Source organism: Neopsephotus bourkii, unplaced genomic scaffold (assembly GCF_033783945.1).
Source record: "Neopsephotus bourkii isolate Nb327-2 ecotype Australia unplaced genomic scaffold, CSIRO-AGI_Nbou_v1 NB_755, whole genome shotgun sequence".
Classification (NCBI taxonomy): domain Eukaryota; kingdom Metazoa; phylum Chordata; class Aves; order Psittaciformes; family Psittacidae; genus Neopsephotus; species Neopsephotus bourkii.
The window spans coordinates 12,914-33,272 of NW_026901253.1; the positions used below are offsets into that span (position 1 = coordinate 12,914).

The following is a 20,359-nucleotide window of genomic DNA, read 5'->3' on the forward strand; positions in this document are numbered from 1 at the left end:
ACACCGGAGCTGAGGAGAGAAACAAAACAAAACAAAACCAAGCTTAATATGTTTAAAGTAACCTGGGGATGAATCCAAGACTTGGAGGAACAGATAGATTGGTTGAAACAAGAGCTGCTAACTGAAAAAGCGAGAGGGGTAGTGCAACCACAAGCCTTACAAGCCGTCACCTAAGCAGCATCAGGGTGGCAGATACAGAACCTATTTACTTCTCAAGAACTGATAACCTGGAAAAGGGGGTATATTTGTGTCCTCCTGCCTACAGGTCCATGGCGAATGCCTGCAAAGTTTGTCAAGCCTTGCCATGAGCTGGACAGACAAATGGAGGAACCTGATGTCTCAGCTGCAGGAGCTGAATGTGAATACCCCAAGCAGAATGAGATAGAGGAAGAGAAAAACCAATGATTGCTAAACATTATTTGGAAGCAACTGAAAAGTAACAGCTTGAATATGTGTGTTTGTAAAGTAGCTATTGTTAGAAGCTTTGATTTTGTGTATGAAACCACCTGTATTTACTAGTCAAATGCTAATAAGAAACTACACCTTGTATTATATGGATTTGTCACCTGTAAAAGAAATGTTAGAGTATGCAAATTTGTAGTAGCTGCTAGAAAATGCTAAAGCAAAAGATAGAAATATTCTAATACAATGGTAGTGTTATAAAACAGGTAATGGAACAAATTAAGAGGGTGAGAGAATTCCACTGGTAAGAAATTTCTTTGGCTAGTTCCTTGCTGGCATCAGCATCTTCAACATGCTGCTGCACCCTGTAATAGTTACTCTGCTAATGTAAATCTGTGTGTGTGCCTTGCCATAATAACAGCTTGGTATTGGATGAAGCAGGTGAAACTGCATTGACAACAAGGTGCAAGGACTGAGGCTGACCAAATGCCTGCTACCACAATCAAGGGCAAGACTGGGTTGGCCTCTGTGCCTGCCACCAAGAAGAACCTTTAGCTCCGCTGCTGGCTGCAACCCAGCAGGCGTGGAGCGGTGGGGACACATGCCATGCCAGACCTTGATGTGAAGGATGGCCTCCCCTGTTACCAGAGAGCCATACATGTTGCATGAATCTCTCAGGCCGTAGTAGCTCTATACACAAGGAGCTGCAACAACTCAAAGACAACTTGCACAAATTAAAAGAAGGCGACTTTTGGGACCTCACCTCTTGGTTAAGATCACTGGGACTAGGATCCTGGCTAAGCAGTATTTTAAGTCATTTTTTGCCTGTGTGTATCTTACTTTTGCTTATCTTGAGGAAATAACACAGTGGATGGATGATGGCAGAGCGGTGGATGTGGTCTACCTTGACTTCAGCAAAGCATTTGACGCAGTCTTCCACAGCATCCTCGCAGCTAAATTGAGGAAGTGTGGTCTGGATGATCAGGTAGTGAGGTGGACTGTGAACTGGCTGAAGGAGAGAAGCCAGAGAGTTGTAGTCTATGGGGCGGAGTCTAGTTGGAGGCCTGTATCTAGTGAAGTGCCTCAAGGGTCGGTACTGGGACCAGTATTATTTAATATATTCATCAACGATTTAGATGAGGGAATTGAGTGTACTATCAGCAAGTTTGCTGATGACACTAAGCTGGGAGGAGTGGCCGACACGCCAGAAGGCTGTGCTGCCATCCAGAGAGACCTGGACAGGCTGGAGAGTTGGGCAGGGAGTAACTTGATGAAATATAACAAGGGAAAGTGTAGAGTCCTGCATCTGGGCAGGAACAACCCCAGGTTCCAGTATAGGTTGGGGAACGACCTGTTAGAGAGCAGTGTAGGGGAGAGGGACCTGGGGGTCCTAGTGGACGACAGGGTGACCATGAGCCGACACTGTGCCCTTGTGGCCAAGAAGGCCAATGGCATCCTGGGGTGTATTAGAAGGGGGGTGGTTAGTAGGTCGAGAGAGGTTCTCCTTCCCCTCTACTCTGCCCTGGTGAGACCGCATCTGGAATATTGTGTCCAGTTCTGGGCCCCTCAGTTTAAGAAGGACAGGGACCTTATATATATATATAAATATATAAAGGGGGAGTGTCACGAGGATGGAGCCAGGCTCTTCTCAGTGGCAAACAATGATAGGACAAGGGGCAGTGGGTACAAATTGGAACACAAGAGGTTCCACTTAAACTTGAGAAGAAACTTCTTCTCAGTGAGGGTGACAGAACACTGGAACAGGCTGCCCAGGGAGGTTCTGGAGTCTCCTTCTCTGGAGACATTCAAAACCCGCCTGGACACGTTCCTGTGTAACCTTATCTAGGTGATCCTGCTCCAGCAGGGGGATTGGACTAGATGATCTTTTGAGGTCCCTTCCAATCTCTAACCTACTGTGATACTGTGATACTGTGATACTGTGATCTTGATTTGTTTGCCTTGTATCATTCAATGTATTCAGCAAAGCCTTATGAAAATTGTAACAAATATGCTTGAAAAATAAAAAGGGGGAATTGTGGAAGTGTGGTTGTCAGGCAAGGGTTAGGTTCCCATGGCTGAACTTGGCCAGGGACCAGATTTGTAAAAGTCAGTGAGAAAGCCAGCTCGGTAAAAAACACCAGCTGTGCAGGGGGGTAAACTGACCTTGTAGTTAACGAGTATCTTGAAGGGAGGAATAAGGAGGTTAGAAAACGGGATGTGCCTGTAAATAATAAAACCACAGAAGTATCCCAAGATTATGTGTGAGTAACAGCCTACCTCTATATAAACCCCAGGCTTAAGCAGAATAAACGGATCACTTCTATCAATCATATTGGTTGTGCTGTGTTCCCTCCGCATCGCGACGACATAAAGTCTCCAACACTTTATGTGTCCCACCACCTCCCTTGAGCTACTCCCAGCACTGTACAGCTGCTGAGGGACCTGTGTTTGGGCAGAAACCTGTGTGCATCTCGCCCAGCTAAAAAGTGGGTATTTCCCTCACTGGGCTGGCAGGGTGGGAGTGAGGAGCTTGGCATGAAAGAGAAACACCGTTGTTGAACGGCAGCTGCCTTTGGGAAGCTGCCCACAGATGCAGCCCACGACAGCCTGAAATGAGAGCACTTTGTAAAGAGAAATAAATTATCTGAGCAACCACTGTCAGGGAAAGGACATTTGCCATCTGAGTTAGCAGCTTTAGGGGAATGCACAGATCCTATTCTTCCACCTTGCAGGTTTCTGACACAGAGAACAGAAAACCCTATGCATTCCCCAGCTTGCTGGGCTGGAGATAGGAATATTCCCATTGCTCTGGTACCTACAAAATCCATCCCTAAGCCCAACAGTGTCTGTGGAATCTGTAACACAGGTTTGAAATACCTTCTGGGAAGCCACTTTAATGAATATCAAGACTATTCCAGGAGTACTTTTGTTCAGCTTTATTTTATAAAATGTACTTGAAAAGATTTTTGTAAGCTGCAACGCGGTTACAGTTAAATGCAACTACAGGTACTGTAGTCCACAAAAATCGTGCAGATATTTTCACTTGTAAAAGTAGAATTGATCTGTAAAGTCCATAATCCACTGTGGCTCAGAAGCCCATGGGTAGTTGACTTGCACAGTCCAGTTTAGATCCTGACTGTGGCTTACCAAAGACTGTCTGAAACCAGACACAGGACTCCAGTGCTGGTACATGGAGGCTGAAATCTGAGAAGCACCAGTGATGCTCAGTGGAGCAGCTTGTTTCTTAGGAGGAGTCTTACCTTTAACTTAAAAATGAGAGCTCTTTTGTGTCGTTTCCTATTTAGACCAGATGCATTCCTTCGCTTATCAGTGCTGCTTTGATGAGGCTGAGAACTACTCTTTTATAACATTAACTGACGACTTCCTGACTCTTAAGTAGCTGGTAAAGTGTAACTCTGTATTAAAAGGGTTTATTACTATTATAGGGTGTAGGGGGAGGAGGTGCAGTGATACAGTCTCTAACATCAGTGGCACTTCTGAGCTCAGCCTTCAGGAAATGGTTGTTGGTTTCCAGGTTTTATAACAATAATATAATAAAGCATTCAGCACCAGTATGTGAATTACATGTCCATGGCATGTTGCAGAGTAACCAGATGCAGGACTCCAGTGCTGGTACATGGAGGCTGAAATCTGAGAAAACACACTGGGTGGCTTCGAGACTGAGAGATTAATGAGGCTGCTGAAAGGTGAGTCCTGCTGGTGCTGGTACCCTGTGGAGCAGTTGATGCCATCAAGTGAATATCTGAATAGCCAATACAGGCTGCTAGGGCCAAAAATGTGGAAATGTATGATAATTCCACTCATGTCCATGTACAGGCAACATTTTGCTGGAACTGAGGTCGCATGCATTTCCTGTTTTTTTCCCACAGGTTAGTTTATCATATTTCATTGAGATAATCTTGATCAGGATGTATCAGGAAACCAGTAAATAAGCTGTCTGTCCAGTAAGGATCATAAAAGAGCCCATTTTGTTCTGAGTAAAATATCTGCAGCCATACCTCATCCTCCTGCTTAGAATATAGAGTCACCAGGAGAAAGACTGAACGTACAGCTGTGTTCTCCTATTCAGTCTGTCAATCTGCTCAGGTAAGATGCACCTTCAAAACACACTGGCCATCAGATCTGCTTTTATATCTCCACCTTGTCTCTGCACATTTTCTGCCTTTCTTGTGCAGTGACCAAATTCCTGATCTGTCTTTCACAATTTATTTTTTAGCAAGGTCTTTCCATCACAGGTCTTACCACTCTTCTATAAAACATTAGGAGTGATCAGATCAGTTATTTTGAAGGTATAGACATGTACTTTTTACTAGCTGTTAAAAGCTAAGCAGAAACCGCAGAAAGAAGAGGGTTCTTTAGCTGTGTGGCTTGTTTATTAGAAACTTTCACTGGGAACTTAGCAAGTATTTTCACCATTAAGCACAATCGCAGTCCAACGTAGAACACTGCACATGATTCAAAAATTATAAGGGTGATAAAAACCTCCCCCCAACAGTACTGCCATGTGTATGTTGTTCTTTACGACTCTTGAAAGACAAAAGCACACACTGAAGTCTTCTGAAAATAAAGTTTAATATAAATATAAAGATAACAGAATAAAAGACAAAGTTCTCTTAAAGTTCTAGACTAATTTCTGACGAGTACTGCCTTCTCAGTTATAGTTTGCATTTAAAAATAAACCCAGAAGATTGCTCTAGCCTGCTGAATGGAAGATATTATTAGCTTGATACCAGAAGTTGTGTTCTTGGGGAACATAGTACACAAACAGACATTAGCATGCAGGCTCATTTTCCCCTTCCACCTTAAAACACCATTAAAAACAAGTCTCTAAAAATATAATTTAAAACAGCACTATGAGACACAAGTTGTAAAAAATGTCCCAAGTCAGTAAAAGCATATTGCACATTTCATGTATTGCTGTCCCGAGAACCTTCAGAGAGAAGGCAACCCAAGGGTACTGCCTTCAACAAACTTACAGTAGGTTGCATATATCAAAACTAAAGGTTCACATTTGCAGAAGTCAATTTCTTGTAAAAATATACATTCCCAGAAAAGCCTCTACAGTTTTCTGAACCATGAGCCCTGTTTCAGTTGAGAAAGAACCCTCTGGATACATGACAGTAGGTGTGTGTCTCATTGCAAAGCTGCGACAGGATCTTCAATTTACCAGCTACATTTCCCAAGAGGATGCAAAGATGGTATTGAAAAAACTTGAGCGAGCACTGCAGTCAAACTCTCATTTCCCAGCAAAGTTAACCAGTTTCCCACCTTTGCCCCATTAACACCAGTTCTTCTGTCCCGAGCCAGAGCTACTGCCAGAAGTCATTGAGCCCAAAAGATAAAATAACTGAAGGCCGTGAACCTTTTAAGAGGTTTTCCAGGAGGATTTCTTCAAGTAACATTAAATCCCTGATAAAGCTCATGAACAGTTTTATTAACAATAGTCTCCAGTCTCAAAAGCAGCAGCAGCATGTTAAAGATGAAAGAGGTGATTTAAAGTTTTGTTTTTATTTCTAAAATACTTGAAGGCAGAGTGATGTTCTGTTCAGCAGCACCACGTTCAGATTCCAGGGGAATTTCAAGTCAAAAATGTATTTGATAGTCTTCTGGCCAGTTTTTCCTTTTTTCCTTTTAATCTAAAGTCTTACTCCTGAACTACCACTCCTGATGAAAGGAAATAGAGTGTTCTACATATAGATTTCTGCATAAACGAAGTTCACATTTAACTGATGCCAGTTCCGGTATATTTTTATTTTTAATTCAGGTACACACTTGTATAACAGAGTCTCTTCTTCAGCTTTTATTCATACCAACTTTTTTTCCTGTCAGTATTTACCAGTAAAATCACTGAAGTAACTACTGCCACAAACCCTGGAAATGCAGGGTCTGCTCTCTGTTCCAAATGCCACCTGCGTGGCAAAGGGTGCCCGGATGGGCAGAGCCTGGGCAGATGGCTGAAGGCTGTGCTGAGGAGCTGTGTAGCAGCGCAGGGAGCTGCCAGTGCTTCCAGCAAGTGGACCACTGGGCCTGTGGGCCTGCTGTAAAGATTCACGATAAGCTGAGCACAGATCTTGTACTGGCCACTGGAACTGGGAAAATGCAGCTGAATGCTGTGTTAAAGGGTGGTAACTAGATTGCTGGAAGAGAACTTGAGTAGTAGCTTGGTAACTCATATTTCCCACTGCTTCTTGTTCTCGATATTGAATTGTTTCTTGTGTCTTTACGTTACTGGTTTCATTGACGTCATTCTCATAATACCTGAAAGAAATTATAAGTAGGATTGATTAAAAAGAACTTCACAGAGGCTGCATATATCCTGAAGTGTTCACCAGCTACACTATCAGCTTTTTTTGCCCTAGGCGTATATTGTAACCCTAGTTGCTTTCACAATTAATTTCTAATTATCCTGCTGCAATCTTCACACACAACAGGCCTATAGATTATTTTGCATCTCAAGTATGTTTTTACTGATGGACTGGCTGTCTTGGAATCTTAAGTCCACAACACAGAAATTTGAAATAGTATTTGCAGAGTAAAGGGATAATGCAAATTCCTGTTGGACAGTAGAAAGAAACGTTTTCACACTTGTGGCTATCACGAGAATGATGATGCACTGCAACAAGTTGCCCTGAGAGGTTAGGAATTCTGTCCTTGGAAACAGCCAAAATTTGACTAGATAACATCCCAAGCTGTCTGATTTATCTTCAGTTGGCCCTGCTTTTAGTAGGAATTCAGAAGGTCCACCATCACTCCCAACCTAAATGGAAAACTTTAAAAGCTAAATAGAATGATTAAGACTGTATGTGCTCACATACCAGACCAGTATTGATACATCACAGTCATGTCCTTTACTAGAAAGGAAACAAAGAACAGTTCTGAAATGTCTCCTACTGTACTGTTGGAGATACACTGGTGTGTCTCTGGAGCAGGTGTATTGTGGGTACAATAAGAAAACAAAGGGGAAAAAAAAAATCTTTCATCAACCATCTCTAAAACCTTCCATCCAACCACACAGACAACCAGTAGAACATAATAAACATTAAATTGTGCACGCTGTTCTGCATTGTAATTATTGTTAAATACAATATTTAGTAAAAGTGACCTGATTTTTAATCTTTTATTCCTCTCCCCAAACTGAAGATGGAGACTACTAATGTAATATTGTACTATCTTAGTTCTAACCAAACAATTACTTAAAGAAAATAAAAAAGCATCTTAACATCTTCTTAAAAGCACAAACAGGTTTTGTTTCTTTCTTACATGAGCATCATCTCAATGCACTGGGCAAGATGTTCCAAGGAATAGCATGTTAGCCATTCAAGCTGCATTGTCCAGATAGGAGAAACCTGCAGACAGATACGTGAGGCACACACACTAGCTGCAGCAATCAGAGATGGACGAAAATGGAGGAAAGTGGGATCTACAAAAGAAAAACCAAACCCAAGAATTATACTCCTGCTCATCAGTGCAGTGAACCCAGTATACATAACAAAAAAGGACAAAATTACATCCACAACTTTGTTCCACACATCTCAAAGTATTAACTCATGACCAGAAAAAGCTTCTCAAAACTGGGTGAAGCTTTCCTGAAGATCTCTGTACTACCTGTTCATAACTATTATCAAGGCTTCAGTAAGTTTTTATTTCATAAAAAGCCACAAAATAGACTTTGCTGAAATTTGTAGACTGGTCTCAGCTGAGCCATAGTTTGGTACTGGCAATTACACACATATTAATATTGGTGTTGAACCCAGCCTATGAGGATGCTGTAGTTCACTGCCTTTCACATGGGCAGATACTGGAAGCAATGCTGCAAATAAAATCATGAAAAGTCCCATTATTCTAAACATGTCTTGCAGCACAGGACCCTGTAAAAAAAATCACTTCAAAAGATTCATATATTGAACTGCATATCGTATCTGCAACTGACAGTAGTTCACAGTCTGTGGCAGACCTAAACTTAGACCCCATTTCTGAGCGCCTCATCAATTAGTGTTCTAAGCTGAAGGAAAAACTTGATCCCACCTAGAGATTTCTGAAGGGACAAGACACTTGCACACAAACAAGGGTCACCTTCCATCTGCCATCTGAAATAACTGCAAAGAGAAACCATTTTGCACAGATAACTTTGTGCAATCCGCATTATGCCAAGTTTTAAAGCCTTTATCTCTTTCAGACTTTTGCCTTTTGCCTAATGGAAGATCATTCTAGCACAAAACTGCTCCTCCTACCTTGCACTGACAAATCAAGGAAATAATAGGCGTATGTCTCCAGAAGCTCTCTGACTTTGTTTGGTGAGGTGATTGGCCAGCCATAGTGAAGGTCATTCGCTCCAAAAGATACATAGAGGTAGTAGTCAATGTAGTGTGCTGGTGTTGGCATACAGAGGTTCCAGCCAAAGTTTTCCAAAAGCAGTCCTTCTATTTTAAACAAATCTTGCTTGCTTATACGGATAGTTTTGCTGACAATAACTGGAAGCAATCTGCTAAGGGGTATTCAATCAAGTGTGTAGAAAGCAAGCAGCATGGGGAAAATACAGCAAAGGAAGATCTAATATGGAGAGAAAACAGCTCCTTTGGGTATAAAAGCTAAACACACATGCTGCAAAAAGGAAGACATTAAAAACCCCTCGGCAACACCACCTTTGCCCTTGCTGCTTCACATTTTCTCTTTGTTCCTTCCTATCTTGGGGGGCCTCATTAACTAAGGTCACTGAATGGCGAGGAGAAGTACACTGTACCCAAGTGATTAACATAAATAATTCTTACAGGGTTAAGAGAAAGCATACATTTTCAGTCAAGACAGCTGAGCAAAGCTCCTTCCTCTAAACTGTATTTACCAGCCTACTGAAACAGCAGTAGCCTCTAGAATGACTCAATTTTCAGCAGTAAGTACAAAGTGCAGTTATGTTGTATAGAAAACCAAAATCTCACTCTATTTCATAAAAAGCATCCTCCTTTCATCAAAAGCATCCAATAGATCTAGTCCTGGGAATCAAATCTGCTATGAGAAATACAGCAACAGTGTTACTTTGCTACAAACTTAAAACAATAAAATCTTGTTAAAATTCACACTGTTACTTTACCAAGCTGAAAAAGACCTATCTACCAGACAGTTCCTTGTTCAAAAGTGAACAGCCTATCAATCCATGCCAGTTTTCCTCTAGGAAAAAATAAAGGTCTTAGAGAAGCATCACTCCTATCAAATGTACGCTGAAGAACTGCTTCATCCACTACAGCAGGCAAGTGGATGGAGCAGTCACAATGTAAATCTTGCTACACAGCTGCTGTTGAGACTGATTGCTACTGCTTGGGTAGATGATCTTCCTGGGTTTTTACATGGGCAGCAAACAAAGGCAGGAGATGCAGGCAATTTGTTTTATTACATTTTCAGAGTCCTTGAGAAGACCGAGGAACAAAAAAGACTGCCAATTTAAAGAGTCACTAAAGTGTAAGTACGTTTTGTCCCATACACAATTAAAATCAATCCCAAAGAAGGATAAACCAGTCAAACCCATCTAGCCCAGCATAAAGAAAAGACCTGTGGCTGCTTGCACAGCTAAAGGCCTACTTTTCTTTATTCCTACACTGTTACAGAAGGTGGTGAAACAAGCTTCTGAGACTCTCTCCCAGGCTGCAGTCAGACACAAACACAGCTTCTAAATGTCCTCTAAACAAGGCAAGGAAGAGACAGGCTATTTTACAGACAGCCTGCTTAATTCCTTCTTTCTGCAGTGTCTTTCATCTACAGTACCTAGTATACCACTTAGGTCAAAGCACCCGAGTTTTTAATGCCTTACTACAGTAAAGTTTAATTACTCAAGAAAATATTCTGCACATGTTATGTCTACAGGGAACTAGAAACAATAATTAAGAGTACAGACTAAGTTTTACACTCATCTATATTCTGTACTGACACCCACTATTATCTTTTATTGAAAAGAAGTAGCTCAGCTGTCTTCGTCACAACAGTTACCTACTTAAGAAAATGGGACAATAGAGAATGGATGAGAAAACACAGTCAAACAGGAAAGCTGCCTGATGTCTGACAAGAGCTCCACACAGTCAATGAGAAATTAGGCAATAAAGGATTACCCATGCCCTAAACTGAGCCCATTTAGCACAGACATCTTTTCTTGCTCTAACTGCTTTTACTGTCCTGAGTTAATTCAGCTGCTGAGAATCCACTGTCAGACTAAGGAACTGGGCAAAATAAAGCCAGGAAAACCATAACAAATACCCAAGTACTCTGTGAGGCAATGCAGCACTGGATGTGCTGAGCAGTAAACCACCTTTGCTTAAATCAATACATTTAAAAACTGTTTTCATGTCTCCATAGCAGCAGAACCCTCTTGAGGAAGAGGGGCCATAAGAACTAAAATTGCTGGAACATTCAGTGCCAATGAATGCTGAGATGTTGCTTTTATCAGGTACAGAAGCACCTGCTGCTGAAGGGGGTTAGCTCTTCAGGAAAGAAAGGAACAGGTTTTAATACCCAGCTAGGATTTTACAGCAACAAGCAAAAGCTGCACTGCTTTAACTGTACTGATACACCATAGCAGTACAGTCCCTGTATAGTACAGTTAGAAAACTCACAGAAAAAACAACTGCAGTTGTTTAAGACTTACTGTCCAGGTGCTTGCTTTCTCCCCAGTTTACTGCTCCTGCAGCTGGGCCATCTGAATGGATTGTGTCAGTGCATCTCATCTACTCTGGGGCAGCTGGTTTGCACAGCTTTGGGCAGGCAACTTGAGTCAAGCAGCACTAAAGCAGATGGGCTATCTTTACACAATCCCTTGTTCTAACAGGACACTTAGGGCTAGAGCACCTTAATATTGCTATCATTTTCTGTAATAAATTGCCCAGTGAAGATGCAGTTTAGAACTTTACAACCTGCTGCTGTTCAGCAGTGCCCCTCTACAAGGATCTGCCTTCTCAGCTGCCAGGTGAGGCAAACTGAAAGTTCCTCAATTCCCTTCAAAGTGTTAGTTAACCTAAATCAATCCACCTATTGACAGCATCAGACAGCTGATTTTGTCTGGAAAAAATAAATTGGAGCTTACTAAAAGCACTGGGGTGCTCTGGGGGAAAAGGAAAGTAGTAACATTTTTAGTCACTTACAGGAGCATTTATCCAGAGCCTGATGCAGAGACTGTGTCCTGGCTTCTGTGCAGGTGTATTGGTAACTATCCTGGCTCTAGATCCAGCTGGCTTGGCTGAAGACCACCAGTCCCAGCTGTCCAGCATTACTTTTCACCAAAAGCCAACATCTCTCCTTTTGAACAATTAAAATCACTGGACTTCACTAATGATCTTGCAGCAGCAGGAACCTACAACCTCTTATATTACCACAGTGGACCTCCAAAGGGGGTTCTCTGTCTCTAGTCATGTACCTAGCCAAAACATCCACATGAGCAGGTCTTTCTGTGTTACAGAAACATGTTCAGTTTAAGGTTCTGATTTAGATCATAAAGTTTCCCTTAGTGCAAGTGAAAGAGATGGGCTATTCTAAATACATTCTTAAAGTAACTGTGAGATCAATTTTTCCAGCAACTTTTCCTTCCCTCCCCCAGTAGCACTTAGTTCACTGTGAACAATTTTTACCATTCTTTTTCAGAACTGATTGAGAGGAAATAACAACCACTGATGACATTAGTATACTTCAAAGCTTTTATAGCTGTTCTGAGGAGCTAAACTATCTGGAAGGAATTGCCAGAAACCTTCTATTATTACGGTGTGCATGCATTGCAAAGAAACATACCTCTTCTGGCTAGTGGGCAACTGAATGCTATGAGGGACACACACCCATATTCCTCTCAACTGCAGCAAGTCCAGGCTGAACATTACTAGGCTGCTAGTGCAATTTGTTTGCAGCAGTGTTAACTTCTCAGTCCCTCCCAGTTATTACCAAAGTGGGAAACACTATCATCATCCAGTTTCCCTGGCTGGGGAAACTGCTGACCCAGTCAAAATGGGAAAAGTTAGAAATTAGCCCAGCTAACTAAAGGACATCTAGCAGAATGCTACATTCTCCATCATGACAGCACTGCTGTTGTATGCTATCAAAAACACACATGATGATGTGTGGTTGTGGTTGTGTTGTCATCACCATGTGATGTGTGTTGTCATCACCACTGTCATTGGTGATGACAATGTCCGGAGGTAAAGGAAAAGAGATGAGAGTTTGAAATCCTTTAGATCCAGAATAGAAGCAACAAGCTTCAAAGCAAAACACAAGTTTACAACAATTTATAAACTCAGGAATAGTCTTCAACTTGCATTTAGAAGTTTGCTGCTTCTATTTCAAAAGTTGTGTCTAAAAGCTTCTCTATTATGCCCCTCCCACCCCCAAAACAACCCACACTTACAGTCATTAGTGGGAATAAGTAATCTTGCCTCTAACTACACCTCATCTTGCTTGTGGCCTGCACACTAACCTTAACGACCTGGTTTTTTCTAAGGAAGCAATCAGGAAGAAAACCCAGAGTTTCTCAAAACGTGTTTATAACAATTACTCAAAGACAGTCTGTATTAAACAGTAATTTTGATATTAGGTATACACCACAACTATTATTGGGTTGTTTTTCCTCTCTACGGTAAAGGTGTATTTTTTTTCAGGAGTACAAGTCTCTTGCAACACAGCCTGCAGAGCACTGCTGCTGCAATCCTCTGCTGAAAAACCAGCCACTTCCTACAGTAATGTTTTGCAGGAAGGTCTAATTACTGCACTTGCACTAACAGGCAAGGAACTAGTTTTACTCTTCTTTGCTACAGTGAGAACTTTTAAGGTGACTTCATGCTGGTACTTCTGACTTACTCGGAATCTTTTACTCCAAAACATTAATTTTGAAACTAATAAATTAAACATAGGAATTCCCACTTATTGTAGTGGCTTTTCTTGACTTGCATCACTTTGAAGTACACATACCAAAAAAGAACATTAGGATGGCCCAGGCAGTAACAACAGAGCTTCATATGCTCCCAAAAGTCTCCAGGCTGAGCCCTACTAGCATTTTAAACCTTACCTATACAAGTTAATGAGGAGTTAATTTTGTGCAAAGCTGCTTTGGTTCAACTGTCAATGTTTTGTTTCTACATGTGGTAGGAAAGCTGCCTTTACAGTAGTTGATCTTTTTCCTTCCTGTAAGGGATCATTTTATTCCAACTCAAGATGTATACATGCTACTGCATTGCTCTGATCTTAGTTTTGGAAAGACTCTCACACTCTTTAGTTCACTAGACATAGGCTTGCTCTTTTAAGCAAACTGCCTTCCCCCTCAGCCCCAACAGGCAGAAGTTACAAAACATTTCCCTCTAGTATTATCATAGGGCAGTTTGTGAACTTCCTTTTCCTTCACAGTTGCATAGAGATGGCCTAAAGTTGCATTTTACTTCAGGTATTTACATAATGAAAGTCTTGACAGCTTTTTTGCTTCTTTTAAAATCCTTGAATATAGATGTGTAGTGCAAGTTATGCAGTTGAGCCAAGCTTATTAACAGACTGCTTTATGCCTTGATTTGGACTTCATTAGGCTTTACCCTAAGTAGGTGAAAGCTGTTAACACAGAGAAAACACAACATGATATATGAGGAAAACAACCATCTGCTCAAAAGAAAAAGCCTTAATAGACAGCAGCCAACTTACTTGCTAGGAGAAGACAGCCAAATGAAATTATGTACAGTTGCTTGGCAGTCATATCATAGCGATCCATGAAGAGGTCCAGTAGATAGATAGCAAGATGCCGGGCTGTGGGGCAGAGCTTGCAGTGGTTGCTGAGCAGAATCAAGATATCAACAAGGCATCGGCGCATCCCAATCTGTGGTGAACGAGCCTTGTACACAGGCAATTTAAGTTCCTATAGGGAAAAAAAATAGGAAGAAAGGTACTGAAACAGAAAGCATTTCAGTGTCTGAAATCCCAAACCAACACCCACCACCTGCTATGGCAAATGCTCAGCAGCTACAACACTGATTGACACAGAAATCAGGGCTGGATTACTGCATGTTTTGACAGTCAGTTAACTTCCAATACTTTGGTCATCCACACACTTTCCTCACCAGCATTAATCATGTGGTCAAACACTGTAGTTTGACCCAGGAACAACTTGCTGTTGCTTTCTACAGAACACCAAACTTCTTGGCCATCTTAAAGGATTCCTTTTTAACTTTGATCACCCCAATTAGGTTGTTACATAGAGTTTTAAGAGTTTCATTAAGCAAGAAGAGCAGGATATGTTTCCCTGATACTGCCCCCTCCTCAGCAGTCCAAGCTGGTATCAAAAAAAAAAAAAAAAAAGGCATAGGCCTTTAGAATAAATCACATCTAACATTTAAGAATTTCCCATGGTACGTGGCTCTAGCAAGCAACAACAATGAACAAAATGGGAGAATGATTAGGCTTTCATCATTATAGCAAGTTCCAATGTTTCCTGTAGTAACCTCTTTCAGCATTTAAAGAGCTAATTATTGAACTGAGACTGTATTTAACATACAATATATGAATTTTCATTTCCAAGGGAAAATTACATAAGTTTATGGTCTACCTATGCCACGTCTTCACCTGCAAGTGTTTTTACACGCAGATTTGTAGCCACTATGCAAAGGGTAGCTTAAGGGTGGGAGTGAAGTTGCTTGGGAATACCTGTAACAGGCTAAAGCCACTGACCTCCACCAGATTCTTAAGAATTCCTATAGCAAGAATAACAGATACTGCAAAATTGTTGGCATTAGAACAGGAGAAAGAAATTCCTGTAGATGAAAAATAAAGGGAAAGCTTATCTAGCAGGCTATTAACAGTTGTTCTTTGAAAGAGACAAACTCCTTCCTGTTTTGTGTTCTAAGCAAACAGCTTTCCAGCTGTGGGAGAAAGGTGCCAAACTGGCCTCTTGGATACAATTATTGCACTACACATAAGAAATCATTAAAAGGTACCTCCTCTAATGTATTATTTATGCAGGCAAGAAGGTGCCATGCAAAGAAAAATTCATACTACTTTTTTATGCAGGAGCTTGAAAACTGAAAGCACTCAGCAGGCTTTTTTGCAGTAGGTAGGTAGCATGCAACCAATTTAATTCTGCTACTAACATCATGCTGTTCTCTCTCCCCTCCACAGAGCCAATCCAGACTGCAGCACTGTGCCTTCTGGTAACAAAATCACACACAGGAAACTTGCTGGTGAGTACTCCCATGCTTAGCTGACTGCAGTTTAACTAATTGATCAAAAGGATTAAGAGTTAGTGTGTTTAAAAAGAAAACCCAGAAGCAACACTTACACAGCACCCTCATACCTTCCCTCTGCTCAGAGTGTCACTGGCTAGTCTGCACCAATCTGCAGTTCAGGCTGTGCCAGACAGATCTGACTGTCAAATTTACCATTTAATTAAGCATTGAAGGGGTGACCATTTTTTAAAATAGCAAGGAAAAGAGTGGAGTTCAGAGGCTAAAAGATAACACAGTACTTTGTTACATCAAGACCTTCACACTATCTGCAAGTTAAGTAAACCAGATGCTTTGGCACAGCTCCGTGAAGTACAGAGACATACACTGGATGCAGGGAGAAGGGGAAGAGGTGGTGTTTTTACTGAACGAAGTTAATAACAGGATCCTGCACTAACAAGATGATCTAAAACTGCAAGAAATGCACTTATGCTGACATTACTTAAGAGCAGTGAAGAAAAGGGCCCCTCACAAGAAACCCTGTATGGATTACACTCCAGAGACTCACTCCAAAATGACACTCAAGACAAAGGCAAGGGAAATGTTGCATGTCAGAATAGAATGAAACAAACAGTGGTGGTAAACAGCATTTCCTCATTAAGATTTTTAAATCGAGAGGAGCTAGGAGATAGCTGTGGAGGAGCATTCAACTAGAGGAAATCATTCATACATTTCTACCACTTAATGGCAAAGGACTGTTTGCTTCCAGCAGAAACAGGATCAGTTCTCCTCACCAGGCTGAAAGCAACTGCAGACAGTAATTTGGACTGCCTTTAAAACAATCAAGTTACAATTTTTAACCTTTTAAATTCACAAGCAACAAGTCCAGTAAAATTTGACTCTGCTCTGAGAAGCTATACAAGAGATAAATAAAAGGGAAATGCAGGCAGATTAGCAATTGTCATTAATTGCAGGAAATGAACATATCCTGGAAGGAAACAGCCCAACATAAGCACAAAAATGGGGGAGGAATAGCAAACAGACATCACTTATTTCTGGGACACTCAGACTGCCTTCTACAACAAAGTATTTCCTCAATTTTAAACAATAAGCAAACAAAAACCCCATCACTGACTTGTCACTCAGCTTTCCACTCTTGTGGAATATTCTGCGCTACTAAAGTGGAGAGAAGAGGTTTGGGCAGATGTTGCAGTAGTCCCACATCCATACAGAGAGATCTCTGATTTTTGACATCGAAGTCAGCTACCCAGAACAACTAGTACCTTTCCATTATCAGTAATGCAGGGCCATTGTAGAAGTCGCTAAGTACCAGAAAATACCAACAAATGCACACAGCATAAGACTCTTCTACTACAAACATACAGAGTATGCTCCAATTTTTATTCTCCTTCTCAGCTCAGTCAGGTTTAATACTCTGGCCTAATCCAGGGGAATATTTAACCTTTGTTTAAAGCCTAAGGATGCATGTAGCACTACTGAAATTTAGGCATTTTGTTCCACTAGGTCAGCACACTCAGTAACTAACACAATACAACCCTGCTAAGCTGAACACTACATGCCAATAATCACAGCACAGATATTTTACTAGTCAGACAATTCGGAGGCTATTAATTTCCTCAACATTGAGCTAGAGCCTTTGGGAAGTCACAAAGCATCACACCATCTTTCAGGCCTCTCTGAATGAGAAGTCAGGTATACCCCACACATTCAGTATCTGCTCTCATACAGAACATAACCCATGAGATACAGCACACAGCATCTGTCACAAAGGACATCAACTTTCAGTGAGGTTAAGAAGAATTGCCAAATCCAGCTGGGGGAATGGGAGGGATGGCATAACACTTTCTCCAGTTGTTAACATAAAACCTGGGCTGTTTCATGGTAGGCATATTTCTGTAGACAACTAAGGGTTCTGCCTAAATTATCTTTTGAGAGAAAAAAAAAAAAAAAGAACAAAAACCCAAACCAGAAGTGCTTTTAATGATCCTTCAGTTGTTTTCAGAAAATATTTGCTATTTAAAACAAATTATTTTAAACTCCCTCTGTTTATTTTCACCAGAGGCACACCCTGTTCCAGACTAAGACTCCTCAGCAAGTGTCTTAAACCAGAAAAGTCATTCAGGCTTGAGGGTACCTTTGCCTGAATCTTCTGTACTCCATTAACATGCTCATACACTAGTAATGCACTAACACACTAATACTCTAGTGGAGATGCCTCTATTGAAGCTTATTCTGTTCTATGCAATGGCTACAGGTGTCCCTAAAACTGGTCCATGCTCATAACACTTACTTCAGCACCTCACAACTACTTATCTTCCCAAAACTTTGTTGAAGGATCCTTTTGAGGAATTCCACAATGCTCTACAGTAAATTCTGACACTTCAGACATCAAAAAAGCAAACCTTGGCAAAAGAAAAAGATACATCACAGGAAGTGAACCAAAGGAGCTTTAAGGGACGTGATTATTTTTGCTTGATATACTTGCAGTCTGGATTCTCATGTAGTACTTCCTGCAAAAGGTCATCCTTACAAAACAAGCAGAATTAGGATTATTATTGTCCAAGCAGATGGAGTTGTAAAACTTCCTCAGAGCAGAAAAAGCAAAGTTCCTTTTTGGGGATTCTTTGAATTCAAACAATTGATGTCATTTCAGCGGGCCTAGGTTAGTACCCATATACAAAGAACAAGTTTTTGCGATTTAGAGTCAGATGCATCCAAAAGCAGGCTGAAAAATGAAAGTTGATTAAAAAGGTAGTGGGCACACAAAAACAAATAAATAATCAAAGCTTCCTCACACCCTTCTTTTAACACCCTGCCAAGTCGATTCTCAGTTATTCTTCCCTACCAAAGGGAATGTGAGAAGCTAACGAGCAGCTCACTGGTACCTGTTTCCCGTGCAGGTTCAGCGAACAGCCGCCGGGCTATTCTGCAATATTATTGCAGGACATTTTGCTGGTTTTCTACTCCACGAGTAAACGATACACGTAACTTCCAGAAAACCCACTACAAGCCCCACTATAGCTATTTATTCAGCTCCTCTGCAGTCTGCCAAGGAGCAGGATCCCACCTCTTAACTCTAACTGTAGCATTTATCTGTTGGAAAAGCAACACTCTTTCTCCAGTTCCACAACACGCTGATTTTTAACGGGTCAGCAGCAGCATCCTCTTAGGGTTTAATGCAATCAGTCATCAGTGCCTTCACCAAGTTAACGCTACAGAGGAGTCGCAGACAGGTATTTTTAGGTAGCAGCTTTCACAGGTTTGGCTTTGAAAAGGTCTCGAGCAGAGCACAGGGAAGGGCTCAGTGCAAACTTGCCCCTCTGCGACGGGCCGAAGGGGAGCTACCGACCCCGAGCCCAGCCGGGGCCACTCCGGGCCCAGCTCCACGGGTCAGTGGGGCGAGAAGGGGGGGAGGAACAAAGCGGGATCCAACCTTCATCCTCAGAGCATGATGGATGTCTGTTGCCAGCTCCTCTTTCCACCACTCCTCCTCCTCCATCTTTTCATCCAGACAAAGGTCTGGACGAGAAACGGGACCGCTCTGCAGGGAGGGAAAACAAACCATACAAATCACCCGAAGCCCCGCGGCACCAACCGGCCCCGCTGGTTAAGCACTAACGACTGCTTAACCCTTTGATTTATGCACCACGTCCTGGGCGCCTTCCCAGCCACCCCCCCGGGGCCGCACCGGCGGTGGGGACACTCTCCCGGCGCTTCGGGAGCTGCCGCCGGGTGCACACCTCGCAAGGACAGCGGTGCTGCTAGGGGGTTCGTTGCCCTAACAACCGGCCGGTTGCTCCGCGCAAGGACCCGTTCTTCCGCCCCGGCGCCAGCGGCCGTTAGCGCCGGTGACACCTGCGCTGTCCCCCGCGGCACGGGACAAGACGGCGCGGACCAGGGAGCGTCAGGGCAGAGCAGAGGCGCTGCAGCAGTGACCTGGGTTTGGCGCTGTTGGCTGCACCGGAAAAGGCAGTGCACGCAAATCGGCCGGAGAAAATGGAATGTAAAGCTTGTCCCAGTAACGAAGACTCTGAATACTCAATAAATAACCTCAAAGTCAACAGAAGAGATTGACTTTTTCCTTGGTTTTCATTCCCAACACAAGATGCCCTGACTTAAGCTGCCAGAAATCTGTATAAACAGAAGGGATTGCTCATGTCTGAGCATGAGGTTTGGTAGGACTCCCTTTCAGGCCACAAATCAAGGTTTGCCCAGGTCTTACCGTGCCAGAAAACAGCTGTCCTGTGCAGACACTGAGCTGGGACTCAACTCACATTCCCCATGTAACCCACATCTCATGTCTTTGTTATGGGTCGCATCCCTGTTACATAGCAACACACAGCACAGGCTACAGCAGGACCCTGCTGTGATGCCACAACAACTGGAGATGGGTGGGTCACCATCAGAGCTTAGCCTGGCTAAAGCTTCCAGATTGGGCATCAGTCACTGTGCTGCCCTGGGAGCTCAAGGACGCTCATCCATTTCAAGTTTTAAACCGAAGAGCCCAATAAACCACTAGGCACTATGGTTCCCAGCCCTCTGAGGAACATCTGTATGGTTCAGTGGATACTGCAGCAGACTAAACTGAAATACTCCAACAAGTCATTCTCAGCACTCTGCTTAGCAATTCCAGGTGCCAAAACAATCACCACAGAACCTGCTTTATACCCAAATCTCACTACTGACCCAGGAAGGATGAAAAATGTTCACAACAAATGTTGGCAGGCCTAGCAACAGCTTTCCCGTTTAAAGAGCTAATT

General features: G+C 42.3%; 1 protein-coding gene across 1 annotated transcript in view; it reads right to left on the reverse strand.

Moving 5' to 3' along the window:
• Positions 1–19,098, reverse strand: part of LOC133213007 (cyclin-J-like protein) — a gene marked incomplete at its 3' end in the record, with an annotated part of 29,598 nt that extends 10,500 nt beyond the window's left edge. Inside the window, exons 1-6 of the mRNA XM_061354924.1 lie at positions 19,033–19,098; positions 14,068–14,278; positions 13,962–13,977; positions 8,655–8,905; positions 7,684–7,843; positions 6,260–6,681 (exon numbers count right to left, since the gene is read on the reverse strand). Of these exons, the coding sequence (XP_061210908.1) occupies positions 6,260–6,681; positions 7,684–7,843; positions 8,655–8,905; positions 13,962–13,977; positions 14,068–14,278; positions 19,033–19,098 (1,126 nt within the window). The remainder of the gene's footprint in view (positions 1–6,259; positions 6,682–7,683; positions 7,844–8,654; positions 8,906–13,961; positions 13,978–14,067; positions 14,279–19,032) is intronic.
• Between the last annotated feature and the right edge of the window lie 1,261 nt (positions 19,099–20,359).